General features: G+C 38.1%; 1 protein-coding gene across 6 annotated transcripts in view; it reads left to right on the top strand.

Moving 5' to 3' along the window:
• The window catches only part of slc8a1b (solute carrier family 8 member 1b), a 177,381-nt gene that overhangs the window by 112,638 nt on the left and 41,786 nt on the right, over positions 1-22,957 (top strand). For 3 of the 6 annotated variants that reach the window (XM_052024760.1, XM_052024758.1, XM_052024759.1), the window contains exons 3-7: positions 12,871-12,974; positions 13,609-13,629; positions 15,215-15,232; positions 15,638-15,706; positions 19,574-19,704. In XM_052024760.1, coding sequence (XP_051880720.1) covers positions 12,871-12,974; positions 13,609-13,629; positions 15,215-15,232; positions 15,638-15,706; positions 19,574-19,704 — 343 coding nt within the window. Of the gene's footprint in view, positions 1-12,272; positions 12,341-12,870; positions 12,975-13,608; positions 13,630-15,214; positions 15,233-15,637; positions 15,707-19,573; positions 19,705-22,957 lie in introns of those variants that run through there. The other 3 variants (XM_052024761.1, XM_052024762.1, XM_052024763.1) reach the window with 3 other exon arrangements.

Raw genomic sequence — 22,957 nt, 5'->3', positions numbered from 1 at the left:
GGAAATGTTAGGATATGGACTGTGTTGGCAGAAAGGATTAGTTTAGTTGGGCATTTTATCACTAATGTAATTGGAATGCCACAACATTGTGGGCTGAAGGGCCTGTTTCTGTGCTGTACTATTCTGATTTCCCTTCCAGGAATCCATTTTGACTTTCTCTAAAGCCATTGATACTTTTCAATTGTCTTGTCCTTGATAGCCTTGAGCATTTTTCCTTCTGATGTTTAAAAGTAGCTTTGGGTCTTGTCTCCATTGGAACTAATGAATTGAAATTAAAATAGTCAGTCAAAACCAAGGGATAAATAGAAAATTGCAGTTCCCACTGGGCTTGAGCTTTAGTTTTTTTATTTCCAGACTTGGTTCATTTGATACTATTCACATCAAGCTGTTATTATGAGGAAGTTGATATAGATTCCTTTTAATCAGAAAATAGGGTAGTAATTTTAAAAACAACATGGAGCTACTAATAGGTTTGTCAGCTTAATGCTGCTTTGGTGCATATTCTGTTTTGCTTTTGGTGCACCAAACTTGTGGCAATATTTCCTGATAAAACCTGAGTGCCTTGTTCTCACAGGCATACAGAGGTTAATGTCATTTTGACCCTCGCATCATTTCTTGTCTTTGCCTGCCCACCATTCCCAATTAATCCTGCTCAGCAACAGCTTCCTCTAATACTGAAAGGGATCTTCAGCTGCTGATGGGTAACACCAGAAGAACATGCCTTTTAAGTTGCAGCTAAAAGGCCTTGATAAGCAGTAATACCTCCAGACTTTATGCACTTTCCCAAGTGGCCACATGCTGTATGGATGCATAAGGCTGGGAGCCAGTCAAGAAAATTATTTTGGCCCCATACCAACTCTTCTAGAGGGTGTGTTTTGGATAATCGATAGCTGTGTGTTATACGATTGTGATTTAATGGATATAATTTAGTGATATCATTATCCTCCTGACCCAAGGTTAAGTAATTTGGAAGTATTGCCTGCACTAAATGTGTTTTATTATATCCACTGTCGTACACAGACACACCAGAAGTATGTTGGGAGATCTTCCACTCTAATGTCAGCACTTCTATACCAGGATTTTCTCAGGTGTTTTCTTTTTCCCCTGCACTCCCCCGCCACCCCCATGGAAATCCTGGTCTCCAGCAGTGCCCTGTGCTAATCTGCAGTCCAGTGGGATAGTGTGATCTTCTGCAGGCAAGGAAACCTGGCCCCATTCAAGTGAAAGAGAAATTGGTTGAGAGTTTTTATTCAGATATTTTAAACTTTGAAACAGCAAGTTTCTGTTTAATTGTGAAAATATCATTTTTGGTTTGTCCCTGGTGTTGCAAAATGCTTGCATGTCAGACATTTGAGCATTCAAAAGTCCCTGTCACACTGACAGCTCCTGGCCCTATTGATGGGATGCTCCAGCCATTAGTGACTTTGCAAGTCCAGTGGTTTGCCTGTGTTGCGCTTGACTATGCCCAAGTCTGGGAGCTGGGCTCCCAGTAGAAGATGACAGGGTCATACTGGAACAAGAACATGGTTTCTGGTCAGGTTGATGGTGATCTTCTGGGCAGTGGGAGATCTGTTCCATTACAATCTAATAGGAAGCAGTTGCATCAGTCTGTTCAGTTGTGCATCTCGGGCAGAATGGCTACTAACTAAACTACTTGTGCAATCTGAGGCTATAATCTGGGCTGACACCCTTTCACAAAATGATTGCTGGATTTGCAGATGTCACTGTTTTCCAGTGCAGTATATATTGCATGTGAAGTAATTCGTAGTGTTTTTCAAGATGTGGTAAGGTGCTAAATAATTCTACTAAAGGCAAACATTTAGTGACTAGGTTTAAGGTGACAAAGACAAAATGAGTAGATAAAATTGTGTGCACATCAGGTATTATTGAATATCAGAAAATGGAAGAGTAGATAAATTCAATCGTAGATAAATTCCATATTTGGGTACTTCAGCTTTAGGCATGAATATTAAAGTATAGTTAATGTGGAAAGTTAATGAAATAGTGCTATATGTGGTATTACCATAAGCATGCATTCATACTTAAAGTAGAAAATTGTGCTGGTTTTGCATTTGGTCCTCGTCTTCCAATGGGTCTTCATTATAGCAAAACAGATTTTTTTCATGTAATACCTGAAATGATCTCTGGTTCTTTACACAATTAGTAATATTTGCCCTAATATCTCCATATGTGGCTTGAAGACCAAAAGGTTTAAGATAACTTATAAAGAGTACTGCTTTGGAGAGAAAGATTCGGGGAAGGAATTCTAGAACTTTGAACCTTGATAGTTGGCTTAGCAGTCTGTTGTAGAGTGACTATTAAATTTGGATTTACAATCAAGAGGCCAAAATTGTTGGGGTGCAGATAACTACAAACTGAGGATAATTGCAGTACAAATATACTTATGTTGCTTGAATGTTGTCCAGGAGTTTTGATCATGGATCTAGAGGCTTAAAGTTGGAATCTGTAATGGTGACTGGATTTCCAATTTAAAATCTGTAGTTCAGAACTATTCTTTAAGGGAAATCTGCCACTCCTTTCCAGTGACTCCCAGACCCATCATTTTGTTGACTACAAACTATCTTCTCAAATGGCTTAGCAGCCCATTCTAATCTCCAGTGTTGCTTAAGTTTTTGATTTTATTATCAAATGTAGTGTTTGCAAAATAACTTGTGCTGTATAGATATTCAAAGACCTGAGTTTTTTGTGGAGAAGAATAACTATTGGATAAGAACTTTTGGGAATAGATGAGGGTAAGAAAAATCAGTCCAGCTTTTACCTCTAGACCATCTTGTCCAACCAATGTCGAGCTGTAATTGAATATTGAAGATAATGATTAAATGATGTCTCGTCTCGTCGCGGAATGTTGAAGATCACTCCTGGGGTTTCAAATTTTTGATACAGGGCAGAGTTGTTTCTATGGGGAGAGGGTCCAACACCAAATGATAAGTTTAAAATGGATGACCAAAACATCCAGGGAATAAATTAGGGTTTTTAATGGTGAGTTGTTAGGATCTGGGATGCAGAGCCTAAAATGAAGGTGAAAGCAGATTTAGGACCACATATTTGAAATGGAATGATGTATTTAGAAACATAGAAAAACTACAGCACAATTCAGGCCCTTCAGCCCACAAAGCTGTGCCGAACATGTCCCTACCCCAGAAGTTACTAGGCTTACCCATAGCCCTCTATTTTTCTCAGCTCCATGTACCTATCCAACAGTCTCTTGAAAGACCCTATCGTATCTGCCTCCACCACCGTTGCCAGCAGCCCATTCCACATACCACTCTGAGTAAAAAAACTTAGCCCTGACATCTCCTCTATACCTACTCCCCAGCACCTTAAACCTATGTCCTCTTGTGGCCACCATTTCAGCTCAGAGGCTTTTCCCCAGAGCTGAAATGGTGGCCACAAGACCTCTCATCTTATATACCTCTATCAGGTCCCCCCTCATCCTCCGTCACTCCAAGGAGAAAAGGCCGAGTTCCCTCAACCTACTTTCATAAGGCATGCTCCGCATTCCAGGCAGCATCCTAGTAAATCTCCTCTGCACCCTTTCTATGGCTTCCACATCCTTCCTGTAGTGAGGTGACCAGAACTGAGCATAATTTCTCTTTTTAGGAATTAGCGAGATAAAAGGGAACAAGCAGTGAAGAGGGGCATTTTTTTGAAAGCTTCCTGGTAACAGAGACATGTTCATTGGTCTGAAAGCCACCCATGCTGTATATGATTGAGCATTCCACTAGATCTTTTACTATTTGAAATTCTCCATTAGCTGTTATCATTGATGTACAGAGTCCATAGTTGTTCCCCTGACAAAAATGTATGCTGGTTTGCAATTTTTTTGATCTTCAACTTCTTGTGGAATTGATCTGTCTCTGAACCCAAATTACCATTTGTTTTTTTTTAAAACCCTTCTGTACTTCCAACCTTGATCCTCAGTCCTACACACTTTTGACTTTGGGCTTCACGGTTGGAAACAAAAATTGCAAAGCAGTACCAACACTTTGTCTTGCAATCTTTTCCTAAATTACTGACATTTGGTAATTTAATGTAATAGTCCAGTGTTATTCTGGAAACATGAAAATGAGAGATGACTTTTGCACATACTGACTTCTGAACAGTTTTCATTTGGATATTATAGCAAGGTGTGTGTTGTTTTGTTCAAACCATTAAAAGATAAATTGTCTACAATCACTAAGCATATTTTGCTACCCAAGTTGTTAATAGCAGGCATGCATTTCTTGTAGCAGGAATTTTACAACTGGAGAAGCTATTTGGTCAACCAGCTAAAGTAGTCCAATAAAATTGCAGGTTTGACAGTGTACTGCTTACACAATCTAAGGACTGAAAATAAATGCATATAATATGGAAGGAAACAGGCACTCAGGAAGCCCATGTCACTAAAAGAACATTTAAACTCCATACAGACTCGATCAAGATTAAACCTAGATCAGTGGAGCTGCCACCCCTTGCTATGCTTTTGAATTCCAATGGCATAGATTAGGGCTGGTCGTCTTGTGCTTGGCAATGATGTCAATTCTTCAGAAGGAATGTTAATCTTGCACATTAATTCACTTAGACTGTGTGTATACTATGAATGTTGTAGTAAGTATTTAAATTTTCAATTAAATATCCAATAAATTTCTTGCCTAGAAATTTGGCCATGCAATGCTTTTTTCTGGCACCAAATGGCCTAGATGGTGGACTTGAAGTGCACAGTCCTAAAATAGGTGTCAAGGGCTTGCATGTGCAAACAAAGGAACCTGTTCTGGTACAGCATGCCTGATGAAGTGTTCCCCAAATCAGTGTCAGTCACACTTGGGCCACATGGAGCCATATTTTTTCTCAACAGACTGCTCTTAAACACACACTTACTGCCTTGCACATTCCAGTATATTTCTTTCCCCAGTTTCCCTGGCCATTACTACTAAAATGCACCAAATCAAGATAATCTCACTCCCCTTCACAATACCATCATTCTTTCTTTCTTTCTTGTTCCCATTGTCATTACCCAAGTTTCTTATGTCATAACACCAGCCATTCACTATAACATTCTGCAGCTAAATGGCCTGAATTATTTCTGAGCTCTAGTTTAATGTTTTGGGGTGGGGGTGGTGTTGTGACCATCTGGTAAATGATCAGTTGAGCAAAAAATCTTGGTTACACAAAAGACTGTGGATGCTGGGATCTGGGGCACAAAAACAAGCTGCTGGAGGAACTCACTGGGTCGAGCAGCATCTGTGGAGCCAGAGGGATGGTTAATGTTTTGGGTCAAGACCCTGCAACAGTTGCTTTGGTTAATGTTCAGTATACAACTTGTAATTTATTGTATGGAAACACCTGGTGCTGGAACTGCAGGTTGAGCTTGTGTGGAGAATTAGTTGAATAACACTGATTATTACATTGCATGGTTTATTTAAAAATGCACCCAAGCATTTTTAGTATTCTGACCAGCCACTTACAGGGATTGGGGGGGGGGGGGGGGGGGGGTTGTGGGGGAGAGCATTATTTTGAAAACTCTTAAAGAAAATATTCTTTTAAGGAGGCTATGTGCATTGTGTTGAATCACAAGGGTAGTCATTTCCAGGGATTGTTTTTTTGTTTTACAAAATAAAACCAAATTCTTCAAGCACATTGGTAACTGATTATTGGAATGGCTGTTACGTGGTGAATATTAGAGATGAATGTCCACCCACACAAGGAGTTGACCAAATTTAGTCTCCAAGAAACCGGGGGGGGGGGAGGGGGGGGAGAAACACAACTGCAGATGCTGGAAATAAAAAGAACATGCTGAACACACACAGATCTGGCAGCATCTGTGGTGGGGAAAAAAATCAACAATTTGAAATGTCAACAACTTGAAGTACTTGTTCTGTTCCTCCCTTCATAGATGGCGCCCAGCACACAATTTCTAGCACTGGGTTTTTAGTTCCAACAAGAGTGACTATGACTTATCCTGCAGAGAGGAAAAGCTAGCAGTGCATCTTGGAAGTTGCAAGCTTAATAGATTTTAAAAAGCTTCAGTGTTCCCCCCTGGCTGCCCAAGTTCCTCATTCCACATCCACACTGAATTTCCTAAGTGGTTTCATATACTGAAAACTGGCTGCTTTTTGGTAACTTAAAATAAACCCTCACAGTTGGAAAATATTATCTATGCATTAAAGTCCAAAAGTTTTTTAAAAAAATAAATACACCCCAATTCTTGCAGCAGACCTTTCAAAGACTACCTGACAGTACTATAATTCTGACTATGCTCAATATGCAATTCATGAGAATTGCAGTGGTGTCTTACTGATGTTGCAAGACCATGTTCTGTGGCTTCAATAAAATTAAGGATGGAGAAATAAGGAAATTAAATGTTAAGATCTGTATTCTGATTGTGAGCAAGCTACTCTGCGTGCCTAGAAAGAGGATAATTATTCACATTCAACTAATACAAAAACAGAAAGGAAACAGCAGCAGGAAATGGCAAAATCAATAATGCAAGCTGTATTGTGCCTTTTGAATTTTTCCCCCTATTTGTGAAGCACAGCAAATTCCAAACAACATTTTTCTGTGTAAACCATGGGTGGCACTGACAAATTCAGATCAAAATACTCCTCCAGCTATTGAGATTCTACAACAGAACTCAATGTCACTAGCTGGAATAGAACTATTAGACAGCAGTCAGAGGAGAAAATTCTGGCATGGTGATAGGATCATGTAGAAAGTGGCATTGGAATGAATTGATGCTGTCTCGTTTGGAAACAGTGATTTAGCCAGTGATTAGAATATTTCTAATATCAGTAACAGTCATTTCAATAATCAGTTAGCAATGTGCTTGAGGAATTTGGTTTTATTTTGTAAAACAAAACAATCCCTGGAATGACTACCCTAAAATGGCATGGCCTTTTACTATATATAGCACTGCTGTACCTGTTTTCTTGTATTAAGTTATCATAGAATCATCAAATGAACAAGAGTCCATTTGTTTTTTTTTGAGTAATACAAAGGCTTAGTTTACATTTCTTGGTGGTAATTGAATTTCCTCTCCACTGAGTCAATTCTGCCTTGCTGTAGGTATAAATCTAATGATTGCCTCAGCTGAAGAGCTAATAATTGTGCAGCTTCATTGGCCTTGTAGGCAATGACTTCAATTGAATCTTAACTGCATGGAATGGGAGCAGCAGAGTGACAGTGAGTAGAGCTGTTGCCTTGGAGCTCCAGTGACCTGTGTTCAATCTTGATATGTGGTGCTGTCTGTGTGGCATTTACATGTTCTCCCTGTGGGTTTTCTCCCACATTCCAAAAATGTACAGGTTGATAAGTTAATTGACCACAGTAAATTGCCCGTAGTTTAGAGAATCTGGGGAGGAGTTGATGGGAATATGGGGAGAATAAAAATGGATAATTAATATAATGGGTGGTCAGTGTGGGCCGAAGGGCTTGTTTCTGTATTGTGTATCTCTGCTTTCAAGACTGCTGAGAACTGATTCAAAGATGGGGAGTCTACCACACCATTCTTCCCACCATTGGACGAATACATGCAATCATTGCCCACTGCAGCCATGAGTTAAATGGTTGACAGAGAAAACCACAAATTCTTGGTGGCACCAAGAATTGCATGCAAGAAGTGGGCAGGAAATGTCTTGGACAGCTCTCAGCAGCCGTTCCTGTAACGGGTAAAGTGGGTGGCAAGTGAAGGTCTTCCTTAGATGAATGGAATAGCCATCAACATCATTCTCCACTAATCCCACTTCATGTAAAATGGGATCACAGAAGAAAATGCTGATCATGCATGTAAAGCTGTTTGGAAGGATTTGAAGCTTCAGTGATCTGGCTGAAAAAAATTCTGGCATTAAATGTTATAACTTAAATATAGTTCCTGTGCATCAAGTGCTTTTTCCACATTAAGCTCTAAATTTAAATACAAAATCCCATTTACGAAATATTCGTGAATCATAATGCAAACCACTGTTGATGCTGGAAGTTTGAAAGAAAAACAAAATGCTTTTGATTACCTAGCATGTCAGGCAGTATCTTTTGGAGTTAACATTTCAGATTGATGCCCTTCTGATTCTGCTGAATCTATCTCTTTTTCTCTCAACAGCTTTTCCTGACCTGTTGAATATCTCCTGCATTTTCAGTTTTATAATTGCCCAGTGTTCAATCATGTATATTTGAAATTTATCCACTTGAACAGTAATGAATGTGATTTTCAACAAATGAAGTGGATTAGTTATGGAATTTCCAAAACTTCTATTGATAACGCTAAGCTCCATATTTTAAGCATCATTATTAAATATTTTTGCTACAAATCTCCTTGGAAAACCAGACTTCAAATATTTTTAAAGCATTATTTGCATTCAAAACAAGACTGTATTCAATGGAGGTGCATCTATAAATTCACTTTTGCCCCTCTGTTTGATTATCATAATTTTGTTTTATTCTGCCCTTTTTTAATTTGAACAAATTTCAGTTCTGTTGAAGGTTTTTAGACCAGGGAAGTTAACATTTTCCATTACCACAGCTGCTTTGACCTGAATGTATCCAGTGTTTTGTTTTTAGTACTATTTTGTTAGGTAGATATTTCAAAGAGGGAATCTTTGCTTTTTAACCTGTTTTCCTAGCTTCTCATCGAAAGTTATTGATTCTTAGGGGGAATAAAGAGTAGCTTTCCTCTTGCACTTATAAACTCCAGTGAATATAGACCAGTGTTGTTTGATCTGTTCTCAGTGTACAACAGACTCCTACCAGGAATCAATCTTCCTTCAAGGCTTAGAAGTGGAGGAAAATTAGAGACTGAAACTGCACACAATACACAATGTGCAATCTCAGCAAGACTTCCTTGTTTCTCTTGAGGGCAGTAGTATCTGCAACATGTAGATTAGCAAGGGAGAGGGTCAAGTAATTTCCCTCCTATTGATTCCTTTTATCACTTGCCTCAATTTCAGTCCCAAGCCAAATTCTTCGCATTCAGGCAGTAGTATCAAGGTGCTATAGAAATTCCCTACCCAGAGTAAATTCTGCATTCTTGATACCGTTTTCCTTACAGTTGATGTTTAACACAGGAATACTGAAGGGGGTGGTTACTGATTTTGGCCCAATTTTCCTGGGCCCCAAAGAGATTGGATGATGCTTAGACTATTTATCACTGCCACCACTTCTGTCTGTCCTGCTGGTGGTGGAATGCTAATAAGTAGTCTGACATTGTCTGAGTGGTCTGATTCTATGAGTGACTCTTCAGCTGTTCCTTGACTAACATGTAGGGTAACCCTCCTCAATTTAGGGTACGGAGGCTCGTGAACAAGGCATTGTGTGGTTGATCACTTTCGATTTTATAGTTTTCAAATCCAGTGAATGGTTTATCCAGTTTTATTCTGTTTTGCAGTGATTTTCGTAAAACTGGATTGAGGGGGCAGTTGAGTTTTCCACTCAGCTGTGGGTTTGAGGTTGCCTACAGGCTAAACCAAGTCAGTAAAGCAATTTTACTGACTTCTACTAAACCAAGTCAGTAAAGCAAATAAAGTAAAAGACATTAGTTAACCACTTAGGTATTTAACAATAGTTTCATGGTCACCATTACTGATACAAACTTTTTAAATTCACCGGCTTCCTTGCATTTAATTCTGACTTTGGATCTTTAGTCTGGGTTTAAGGGTCTTTGTCCAGTTATTTAATACTATAATCTGCACACCAAAGCAGTGTTGAGATACGTTATGGTCAACACTATCTCTTCCCACTGAGGATATGGACTGTTGAAATGCAAAAGACTGCAGATGCTGAAAAATTTAAATGGGAACAAGATGATGCCTAACCTGTTGAGTATTTGTGGAGAGAAACATATTTCAGGCTGACAACTCTGTCAGATCTAGCAGAGTTCTAATAGTTCATCTGGCTATTCTGCTGAGGGTTTCCAACATTTTCTGCATTATAGATCTATTCGTGTTTTGCTCGATTGAAAGCATTTGTATCTTTTCATTTCTAGGTATGTGAGCTTTCAACTTCTGTGATAGAAGGAAGAAATGGTTGAGTATCAGTATATTACTTTAGAAAGCGACCCCAGAGGTACACAGTTGGTATTACTATATGGCTGAATAAATTTGTCATGTAACTAGATTTGTATTCATTGAAATGGCATTGACGTGGCTTTGCCCTAATTCATTCCTTTATTTTCCCTGGGTGCTCCCTCACATATACTTAAACTGTGGGGTGCAAAATGGGCTGCAGGCTCATTACTACCTGGTTTGCACTAACATGTTAACCCATAACATTCATGCAGACTATCGAGTACTCATCTGTATCCATCCCATTTACCAGCAGTTAGTTCAAAGCCTTAAGTCCTGACAATTTGAGTTCCTGTGGAGATACCTAAATGCTGAACCTGCCTCCACCATCTTGAGGCAGGACACTTCAGGTTCCAGCTATCCTTTGGGTGAACAAATTCCTCCTCCAATGCTCTAAATCTTGCCCTTTACCATAAACCCATGCTATTTTAGAAACCTCTGTTAATGAGGCAAAGTTTCCTAATATCTACCATATCTATGCCCTCGTACATCCTATCACATGTTCCCTCTGCTCACAGGAAAATGAACCCAGTCCATCCAGCTGCTTGTATTTTTGGTGCTGTTCTTAAAGAATCTGAATTTAAAAGAATATCCTACACAGTATCTGGAAAAGTAACAAGGATGCGATCTTTAGAAGTGTTTGTCATGTATTTAAATATCTCCTCCTGGCAGAGTTGGGATACACAGATGTTTTACTAAGAAACATAAGGTTTTATAAATCTGGATATGTTTCATGAGCAAACCTTAAAATTGGAACTCCCTCAAGATACTTAATTACAAGAGAATGGGGAATAAATTTGTTCTGTCACTTGCACTAATTACACACAGTAGCAGCTGTGTAGTGCTTCACATACACAGAATTTTGGAAGTGGGTATAACATGCAGCTACAACTTTTTTGCAAGCCAGCAAAAACATGTCTTTCCTAATATAAAGATAACCGAGGTAAGATCAGAAGTATATGGCATCACGTGACTGAAACTATAGTGCAAGTTTGTTAAACAGGTTGCTGTTAACTTATTACAATAAAAGTTGATAAGCAATTTTGAAGTTTATAAATAATAAATTCTTATCTGGATACTAGATTTTCAGATTGGAGCAATGTTTGTATTGTTTGGTTTGATCAAAGATTTTTTCATTGTATAACACCTTATTTGTATAATTGTTTACATTTCATAGTAATTTAATGTGACATTTTTTGGAATAAGTATATTGTGGTTTCTAAACAAAAAATACATCAACCCACTTTCTATACTGCATGTGGTCCAGGAAACAGATGCCAAGAATGCTAGCTTTTGAGGATTGGACCTATTGCCAAAGCTACCTTATTTGCATTACTCGTTTATAGTATATTGATCAGACATTATCAGATATAACATTTTAAGTTTTGTTATAAACCAATTATTTAAAATTATCAGTTACACTGTTGAAGAGGAGCTCTAAATCAAACTATTATATGCATGTGAAACTGGAATAAGCAATGGTGCTAAACAAGAAAAGCTTTTGATACTTGACTTCTTTTACAGGGAGAAGACACACAATTTGACAGTACGGGGGGGAGGAGGGGGGTGCGGAGAACACAAGTTACTTTGTAATTTGTTGTATTTTCCTTGAATGCTGCACCAGATTGAGCTAAAGCCTTGGTTAATATGGGTAGCGATTATAATGTCCATATGTGAAACTTGTGAACTAGACGAGTACTATTGTCTTGGCCACTTCAAAATCTTAGGCTTATTTTCTGTAGCTGGTTACCACTTTCATACCAACTGGATGACTTTTAACCTCCCCTTTCTGTTCTGCAGGTTTCTGTTTGTTAATACAATTACTTCTTTTCTTCTGGGTCGTGACTCCCATTTCCTAAACTTATTCTTTTAACCCTGAATATCTTTCCAATTCCCCTTTAGTCATTCTAAAAGCATCTAAACTTCATAGATCAAGTATATTGCAACCCACATTTTATTTAATGTGTATTTAGTATAGTACTTTAGGGTAATTTGCATATTGATCATAAATCTATTCAATCATTTTGTAGGTTAGACAATAGGTTCTATTCTCTAGATATATTTGAATTCTTAAAAGCATGAGAAATAAAAACAGACTTTTGGATTAAGGTACAGTCGTCTTTTGTCTCCTGTTCTTTGTTCTTAATTCTTGCTTTTTTTCCACCTCTCTCTTCTCTATTTCAGCAAGACAATAGAAATCAGAGTAATTGATGATGAGGAGTATGAAAAAAACAAGAACTTCTTCATTGAGATTGGGGAGCCACGCTTGGTGGAGATGAGTGAGAAGAAAGGTGGGGTACCAGCTGAGAGCTAAGGCCTTAATGCCATGCCTGAATGTCACTCAGGGATGCTTGGCACTATCAGATGCCTAGGACATGATGCACACATTTAGATAGTGTAATAGAGTAAAACTGATTCACCAAAAAAAATTGGATATGCCCTGCAGAATTGACTTTTCTAGTTTCAAATAAGCACGTGCAACTTTTCAAATGCAGCACTGTGCATTTCGTAATCAGAGGCTGAAAATAGTTACCAGAAAAGTCTTTCAGAAATGTTCAGGTGGGGGGGTGGGGTGGGGGCGGGGACAAACTCTATCTACCTTATTGCTGGTAAGGCAGATAAAATTTAAACATTTTAACTCAATGAATTAAAACATAGAAGTAGTAAGTTTCTACCCTATTACATGTTAATATTATCTGAATGTGGTGCAGGCTTCCTTCCTTCATAACATCTCACTAACCATCACTTAGTTTACTTAAGCATGTGTGATTGTGATGGACAACTCCAATCCATTGTTTGCCTTTGTCTTATGTTCTTGCAGGAAAACCATTACCATTAATATAGTTGACCGTGAGGAGTATGAAAAGCAAGACAGTTTCTTCATTGCACTTGGTGAACCTGTGTGGATCAGAAGAGGAATGAAAGGTGTGAGAGTAACAAAAGACATTTTGAGAATTCTTTTCTTCTCTGTTTGTGTCCTACTCTCACACTGACTTTCTCCTCTTGCTTTTCTATCTAAAACCTTTGTCGTACCTGACTGCTGGGTGTTTTATTTTCCCGTGTTTTTCCCATGATGAATGTTGAACTGTCTTTAATGCTGTACTGGTTATGAAGTCATTTAATATTTTTATGCATAGTGCCTTATTTCTGAGATTAGTTTTTCCTCTAGAGCACAAATATTAAGGTTACAGGAGAATTTTCAAATTCAGATTTCAATTGAAGAAATCAAACTAATCAAAGAATTTTTCAAAGAATGCAAAGGAAGGTTTAATAGCACTGTCATTATTTAAATCTAGTTCAGAAGTGCTTGCTCTTGACATGTTTTGGGTTTCATGAGAGAATTATCTATTACTAAATTCCTACACAGTTCCCTGCACTAACAACTGGAATTTACCACACTGCCCTCAATGATTGAAATGGTCAATTCACACCTAATGCTGATGCTCTTGAAGATTGAAGTGGTAGCTAATAAGTCTCTCTTTTTGTTTGGTAACCCTCTACTGTTCCATCTTTAAGTTATTTGTCTTACTTTTCTTTATACATTTTGTTCTCTTTACAGCCTTGTTGTTGAATGAGCTAGGTAAGCTTCTTTCTTCTGTTTCTTTTAGCTATGAACTTTAGCCGTAACATGCTGGGAATAGAATTGTATAATTTTGGGAGTGTTGAGATCTTAGAGGAAGATGCTTAGATTACATTTTAAATCTCTCTCTCTTTAACAAATGATGAATTAATTAAATCTTTTTAAGGGTGTCTTGGAGAATAGATACACCATATCATTTGATACTGTTAACACAAGGCTTCCGGTTAAAGATAAGTCTGCAGTTAGTGTGCCACTTACAAGAAAAATCACTGCTGTGTTACGTATGTAGACTAGGCAGGTTGAGCTTTCCAATGACTGTGGAAAATACACAGATGCCATGAATGGATAGGACTGGACTGTGGTGTATTTAACTCCTGGGACAGATTCTGCTGCCGGGCTTCTGACTCCATCTTCATTCCTGACTGCTAACTGAGACCAAATTGCAATACAGGTCCTTAACCTCCAAGGTTAAAGCTTATTTTCTATGTCCAGGAATCCTTGTTTTAATAATGTAATTTTTATAATCTCGCTAGCTCAGATCCTTATTGTGTAGTCACTTCTGAACTCCTTCTGATATCCTTCTCAACAGCCAATCTTTCACTCTTTAAAATACCCAAAACATTGAGCACGGTGGAATGCAGATGGCTGTGTCCCATTTGCCTGTCAACCTTGGTGACCTGACTGCCATTTTCCTAATTTGTCCTAATCAAACTCCTATATCCTCTTGCCTACCTATGTCTTCCAGTCTTATAACCTCTGCAATATCATTTGTTCTTTGAGTATTGTGGAACTGCTGCTCCCACCCTCTGCACCTTCACAGGGTCTTCATTTCCCTTGAGTTGATCTTCTGGAACCCCTTCCTACAATCCTTTTTCCTTCATCACATCTTCAAAGACTCAAATCATATGTAGAACTAATTTTTCAAACAGCTCCTTCTTTAGTTTGTAATGCATTCCCATATTTTTTTCTCCTTGTGCAGTGCCCCACCCCCACACCCAGAAATGTCGGTTTGACTCAAGTATACGATGTAGTTTGCAGCATGTTAACAGAAACATAACTGGATGGATGTTAAATATTAATAGTAAATCTTCACAAGGGTAGTGATGCCTTCATAAAATCCATGATGGATACATTAACGATATCTTGCCAGTCAAACACCAATTTTCTGTTATTTGATGGTGCAAATAAATCCAATTAGAAGTTGTCCTTTGCTGTCAGTCCTTTCTCCATCTAGCTCTTTGGTAAAATCTTCCAGCTGAATGTCTACACTAAATATGATGAGGCTTGTGATTTTTAAAAAGAGCCTAAACCCCACACACATTTATACTTGGGGGACATATTTCCATGATATAATGCAAGTGGTTGAGGAAAAATTGGTAGTACCTGCGTTCTTTGTGTGAATACCCATTTCTGCTAAGAGTTGGGATGGTGAGGGGGAAGAAAGTGCATGAGTAATGTTGCCCATCAAGAGGGAAATTCTGGTAGATCATTCTTTTGAAGTTTCTTGGCACAGTTTGAATGTAAGTGCTCCTCCATAATGTATATACTTTGAACAATAACTTTTTTTTACTGTTGTCACCATTAGGACCCTTCACAAAGACAGGTATGCTGTTTATTAGATTCCACTTACTAAAATTTCAAACACTTAAAGTTTACGGTATTTACAAATTATTCAACTGCACTTACTACTTTGTCTTAATTTTGCTCAATTTTTGAAGCAAAGTACTTCAATGGTAAGATTTTTTCTTAAAAAAAATTAATGCCCAGTGCACTCTGTAATATTTGATAAACATCACAGCATTTTTTAATATTGCACCAGGAATTGAGTTATTTTAATAGCTCAAAGCTGCTTGCACATTAGTGTCTAACTTTCAAACAATAAAAAGCAATCAAATAATTAAACTATCAATCTGTTTGATTAACTCAATACTTGAAACTAACTTTTTTATTGTCAAAAAAACTGAGCAGGTAAATTATTTCTTCCTATGGATCGTTCCCATGTTTATAGGTCATGCTGTCTACAGGAAGGTTCAATTTAGGGACAAGCCAATTCCATCTACTGTCATCTGCATTGCAGGTATAATAGTCACTTCTTTGTAAATCACCGACTGCTCTTCAGTTACCACAGTGGAATTGCACTTAAGGCATTTTTTGAAGTCAGATTGCTGAAAGAGTCACTCATTGGAAGCAATAATCTGTCAAAAGGGAATGAAGCACCATAATTATATTACTACAATGTTCTGTTGTGAATATGAAATACTGCTTTACACTTTGTAATTGTCATCCTGTTACATTGGTAGCTATTAGTCAGCTCTACTAATCCTTCCAGAGTAGTCTTTTAATTCATGTTTAGATTTAGCATGTACCTCACAATTCATTCCCTCATTTTGTGCACTGGTTATTCAACGGACTGCTTTTGGTCCAATATTAGATCTGTTTTGCTATTATGCCACCTTGATGCCAAATTCTGAAATAAACTTGCACGGTGAATTTATTTACAATATACTGTATATCTACCAAATGTATGATCTTTCCTTTGGCCCACTAGTTGTTACAATCACTTTCTCCTTTTCAATTATTTCCCGTTTGTGTTCAGTTCAGCCAGTACCAGGAAAAATGCTTTGAAAAGTTGCATCATTTAAATTAGTGTACTTAAAGGAGAAGTTTACCCATGCAAGGGGCTATATTCCATAGTGCTAGATGAAGAGGAATGGAAGAAAATTCCTGTGCCTATGTGCTAGCTTGTACTAATTGGGTTATTTGTCATTTTCTGTGCTGTGTAATCCTTTGTCATTCTTGGGGCCTTTTTTAGTGTTGGCCACAAATCATTGTAGGCTTTAATCGGTATAGAATCCCACCCACCCCACAACCACCACCATTATTCCAACCACTTGACTACCATTGGAAAATCTCATTGTAGCTGGTATTCTGATTACAAATGCTTCATTGGCACAAACTTTCTATTCCTCATGATATGCCACTCTTGATTGTGTATTTTATAACTCATGCTTTCAGTTCAATTTGAATATGGAAAATATGAAGTATTTGAGGCTTATATAATTTCATTAATCTCAGTGGTTACAGCACAGAGCCCATTTGGCTTTGTCTGTCGCCTCCAGGCGAGAACAACCCAGCTAGTCCTATTCCCTTGCCCTTCCTGTAGCCCTGAGGTTCTTTACAGATGTCAGTTCTTTAATGCATTTTTGCATGAGCTCAGATCCTGCTGAGTTCGAAATGAGATGAATTGGAATACATTTAAGGTCAATAAGATATGATATTTGATACAGGGTTGGTTACTTAGGATTTCCTACTTCGACTGTATGACTTCATGTGGGCAATAATGTGTGAATGACATTGTTAGTGTAAGCAGCCAAGATGTAAATGAGGGCAGAGATTGTATTCAGAAGCTAAGGAAGATGTTATTCAAAGTAAGCAGTAGTGTATGTAGTATTTTTATATTTTTTTAAAAAAACATGAGGTCCCAATTCTGGGCGGACATGCCACAAAATTGCTTGTCAGAGTTCAGGAAGTAGCCTATAGGTAATGAGGATATCTAGAATTTTGGATTATTTCTTGAATTAAAAATATTGAGGGGTTATGCAAGAGTGTTACACATCTTGTAACTGTGCAACAACATTCAAATTGCAGTACTTTGTGGTGGCTTTTGGATAATGAATAGAATAATTTGAACCTTTAAACTCCTGGGTTTCCTGTTATCCTGTATTATTGCTGTAATACAAGACATTAAAGCACTTCAAGCATATTTCTGTTGAAATGAAAATTTATTTTAAATTGAATTTGTACTACAATTCCTCCGGCCATCATATTCCTTAGGCTACAGTCCTGGTGTTTATGGTAGGTTTAAGCCCTCCAGCTTCAATTCCACAAAATTCTGGATGACATTGGCAAGGCAATTTGAGGTTAGTAGAGGCCGGCATCACAATGGACACATCTCCAGCATCACATGTCAGGTGAAAAAGTTAGTTAAGGCCACCATGAGAGGCTAAGCCAGTCCCGCTCCTTCCAAGATACTAAGGTGCCTGTACTTAATGAACAAGGAGGAGGATCCAGTATTTTATGAAATATTCCCTTCACTCTTTTCCCAAACCCCACTCTGTCCCAAGTCTGATCAACCAGCCACCACATTCTGAGCATTAGTCTTCAGTTATGTTCTAAATCTACTGAGCTGAGATGGAAGCTCTGAGCAAACTAATCAAAATTTAATTTAGATGCTCACACTTCATATCTTTCAAAATTGGGCTTTGACCAATTTCTTTGAAGCTATACCTTCAACTGCAAGGCAGGGCACCAGATGATGAATCTCAATGATCGTTAATGTTACCTCCTCAGCAGGAGGTACAAAGAGGGATGAATTAGTCACAGGTGCAAAATGCGAGCTTTCTCTCCCAGCAATACTTGTGCTACCCAGAGCCTGTGTTTTGGACGGTGATAGCAAATTCCCATGCAACAGCTATCCTGAGACTTGCCTTACATTTTCTATTTAGTGCTCACTCTGAAACTGTCTTCCTGAACAGCTTGGACCTACCAAGTGAGCAGTTTGTTTCAAAGATGCCCTGCAGGTGATACTTTGCTAACAAGCTGCACCATATGCAACAAAATTTTAAACCTAGCTGGCTTAAAACAAATTTGATATACCTGACAGACAAAATGAATATGTACATTTTGGGTGATTATCACAAAAAAATATTTAGGTATGTGGTATAATTGTCATATACAAGGCGACTTCATCTCCTGAAGATCATGTTAAAACAAGATTGCAAGATAAAAAATCTTTCCTGCAGTATTGCCCTAAGCAGTTCAAAATCAATATTACAAGATTCTTTGCATTTAGAATTCAGATTAACTTTTACCTTACTTGATGTGTTCTGTTTTACACAATATTGAAAATTCATTTGATTGTGATCTGTATTTCATTCTTGATAACCATAACTCCCATAACTACACATCTGCTACAAAGTTGGCCAACTCTAGCCTATAAATTATAACTAATGCAGCTTAAAATTGGATCCTCTGCCATTTAAGTGACCTGGGTGGTTAAATTTAAACAAAATCATTGAAATATTGGCTTTGGTTTCCTTATTAAACTTGGATGTAAAAATCTTGTGTGCAATCCTCTCCTGATTTTTCTGTATTACACCCATATTAGAAAAGCTTGCCTGATTCTTTTCATGTGTTCAAAAATGGGTCAAAGCACACTGTACATTCCTCTGCACCACAGCTAGTTAATGCGATTGTATAAGAGGAATCTGTAAACTAGATTGAAATATTTAAGATCGTTGCATTCATTGCAGTGATACTACATAAGAGCATGTAGTATCACTCAAGTCTTGTACTGGTTTGCAGTGTATTAGTAAACAAAGCTGAAGAAGGGAAATTTGGTTTTGGAGAGAGATGTTTCAGTTACGTGCTGGCAAGTTTGTGCAGACCTAAGTAACCAAAGCTTGCTAATCAATACCTTTTGGGAGATTTTTAGTTCGACTTTACCTGTCACTTTTTTTTATCATCCATAACAAGCATCTTCCATAATTTTCCAGCTAGTCCATTTCAGAGCTTATTAATTATTCTTTTCTGATCTTTTGTGCAAGATATTTCTAAGCTAATTATTCCTCTATATAAAATGTTCTGTCTTGGCCTGGATCTTTTTGTGATTAATTAGATATCACTACATTTCTTTCTATTTTTTGTGTGTATATTATATATTTATATATATTAACTGTACTGTGGCACAAGCCATATTTTAAAATCCTTAAGATTTTAAGAATACAGTAATTGTCCTACAGAAAGTGAAGTTAGAGAACTATAAACAATCTTTCAGATATGGTAAGTGCAGTAAAGGTTGCATGTAATATGTAAGGTTGTAAACTTAAAGATATATTCACAGTTTTTGTTTCTGTTGATATCTAGTTGTATAATTATGTTGCAGGTAATACTGAAGATAAAAAGGCTATATCAAGCAAAGATGAAGAAGAGCGGCGGATTGCTGAAATGGGCCGTCCGGTGCTTGGAGAAAATACAAAGTTAGAAATCATAATTGAAGAATCTTATGAATTTAAGGTACTAAATGCCAGTATTATGTTTTAGTTAGTATGGTCATTGAGTTGTTGCTGTCATGTTCAGAAACCTGCATTAGCAAGATCAATGAAGCAAGGTGATTATGGTCATGCTTTCCAAGCAGCTTAACATTCTTTGCAGTAATAATGAGCTTTCTTCGCATTCCAGGCTATCCGTTGAATGTTGAGTTCGTGATTGAATCCCATAGTACTTTATGGTCCAACTAATCCTGGTGATGAATGGCAAAGCTCATGTTGCAATACAATGTACACACCTGCATCCATTAGATTGCGAGTAGAGCTGAAGGTTATATTGAGAATAACCAGTGTGCGCAAGGATAATTTGTATTGGGGGGGGGGGGGTGCAAACATGCGACTGAGTAGATCAGTAGCTGCTGAAATGTAATGAAAGCCAAAGATCAAACAAAGGATTTTGTAATTTCAGTTTTGAGCGATTTGGAGAATTTTTATTTTAAGGATATAATAGAAGGAAGTAAACTTAGAGGAGGCAATATAACGTGCATGGCAATTTTGTGGAAATGGTTAGAGATGGTTTCATCTGTGATCTAGAGAGAAGTAAGGCCGTGTGAAATGAGGTCAGTGGAGGCTGCTGAAAATATGGCAATGTTTCAAAAGAGATTTAAGGAGGATCGGAAACAGTAAATTAAGCAGATTGCTGTGGATAAAGGGGAATTGGTGGATGTACTATATTTGAATTCCCAGAAGGCATTTGATAAAGTACCTCATCAAGTATTGTGGGAAATGAGAGCTCACGGTGCAGGAAATAAAATAGTGCTGTGGATAGAAGATTTTGTTTCCTGTTTGCCAGCCTGAGTTGGGGGGTGTGTGTGTATAATATAAATAAAATTTGTGTATGTATATGTGTGTGTGTGTGTGTATATATATCCCTATAAATGACTTGGATAAAGGCACTGATACTGTTGTTTAATTTGCTGGTGAGACTATGATAGCTGGGGAAGTAAGTTGAAGAAAGGATATGGAAGCTACAGTGGGATAGGTTAAATAAGAGGGCAATGGAATACAATGTGGGAAAATGTGAAACCTCCATTGTGGCAGGAAAAATAACACATTATCTAAATGGTGAGATTATAGCACTGAGGTGCATCTAAGCTGTGCTACTGTCTGGTTTACAAAAGGTTGACGTGCAGGTACTGCAAATAAGAAGACAATGTTATTTATTGCTAGAGAAATTGAACACTTTATAGTTCCTTTATAAGGAAGCTATTTGGCCCATCAAGTCAATGCCAGCTCTCAGCAATCACATCAATTCTTGGCCCCTCCCCCCCACCACAATCTATGCCAGTTAACTGTCCTGATTCTCCTACCACCCACTTGCACCAGGCCAGTTTGCAATAGCCAATTAACCTACCTACTAGCATGTCTTTGGGATGGGGGGGTGGGGGGTGGATGCAGGGGCAGAAGAATCAGAGCTGCAGTCACAGGGTGAATGTGCAAACACCACACAGACGGCACTGGAGGTTGGGAACAAGCTCAGGACACTGGAGCTGTGAGACAAAAGCTCTACATCTGCGCTGTACTGCCCCAGTAGAGGTAGGAAGGTCAGGATGTATTTATCATGGTGCATTGCTCAAACATATGTGGAGTTCTGTGTACAATACTGGACATAAATGCATTGGAACTGTCTGGTTAAGAACTAGTGCCTGGAATGGGCAGGATGCCTTAAAGTTTGATAATCTGTTCTTCTATCTGCTGGAGTGTAGAAGAGTTGGGTGGGGGGGTGTGGGGTAGGATGATAGAAACATGCAGGATCATAAGGGGTGTTGGATGTAGAGAGGCTGTTTCCTGTTGTGGCAGAATATAAAACCAGGGATCACTGCTTAATAAGGGTGGCTTATTTAAATGAGATGAGGTAACATTTTGCCTCTGAAGGTTGAGACATGGCTTCTACCACTCTTGAAAATCTGGAGTTTTTGAATATTTAAGGCAGAGGTAGATGGATACTTTAACAAGGCTGAAAGGTTATCGTGAGTGGGTTGGAATGAGGAGTTAAAATCATATCAACCATGATCTTTTTAAACAGCAGAGCAGACCAGAGGGTGGATGAGTTGCCCTGCTCTCAGTTCATATGCAGAATGATTGAGCTGAGATGGAGGTTAAAACTTGAAGTTTCATGACGCAAAGGCTGAGGAAGAGAATGAATGAAGCTGTTTTTAAAGGAAAAAATTAAAATTGCCATCCATCCAAATACAAATGGGAGAGAACAAGGATTACAAAGAAACTGGAAAGGTTAGATATTCAAAGGAGGAATAGAGGAAACGTGTATAATTTGAGGTCTACACTACTATCGCAATTGTTTTGTTGAGACACTTGGAACAATATGGCTTCATTTAATGTGAAGCTACCACAGAAGATAAGAAAATACAAGTAGGAGTATGTCAATTGACCCCTCAAGCCTGCCTCACCATTCAATATGAACATTACTGATCTGCTCCAGGCCTCCAACTCTTCTGTGCTCGTTCCAATTAGCCCTCAATTCCCCAGTCTTTTAAAATGTGTGTCTGCCTCTTTAGAAGTGTGATCTGGCCTCCACAACCCTCCAGTATGCCACCCTTCCATACCCAATTTTAAATGACTAGCCCTTTAACTATGACTCCTCTTTCGTGACTCTCTCATTAGTGAGAGTACCTGTCTACCCTTTCATGCCTCAATCTGATGTATCAATAAGATCACCTCTCATTCATCAAAACAAAAATAGATCCAAATTTTGCCATTTGCAAATGACATCCACCTCATCCCAGAAATTAGCCTAGTGATCTCTTTTGAATTGCCTCTAATGCTAGCATATCATTCAATAAGGAGACCAAAATTGTACACAGTTCTCCAGATGTGCCCACAACAGCACCCTGTACAATTGTAACAATACTTCTCTATTTCTAAACTCCAACTCCCTTGCAATAATGTTACAGCATATTTGTGCAAAGGAATTTCTCAGGTTTTGTTCTAACTTGAGCTTGGTTTTTCTCCCTACCTTTGTATTAGTAAGTTTGGTAGAAAGAGTAGACCTCAAGGCTAGGAATATAGATTGGTTGCTATGTCCAGAAGTTTTTAGATTGATTAGTTAATTAGATTGATCAGGGACCATGGCTGATTTATTTTGTCTGCCCAATGATCTTTTCATTATTCCTCCTGGCCCAAGTATTTGTTCTTCAGGTCACTTGGGATTTGCCCTCAGTACTGGTCTCTGAATTTGGATATCAGCTGGTTTTAACTGCAAC

This window comes from Pristis pectinata, chromosome 10 (assembly GCF_009764475.1).
Source record: "Pristis pectinata isolate sPriPec2 chromosome 10, sPriPec2.1.pri, whole genome shotgun sequence".
Classification (NCBI taxonomy): Eukaryota; Metazoa; Chordata; class Chondrichthyes; order Rhinopristiformes; family Pristidae; genus Pristis; species Pristis pectinata.
This window is presented reverse-complemented; position numbering and strand designations above follow the sequence as displayed.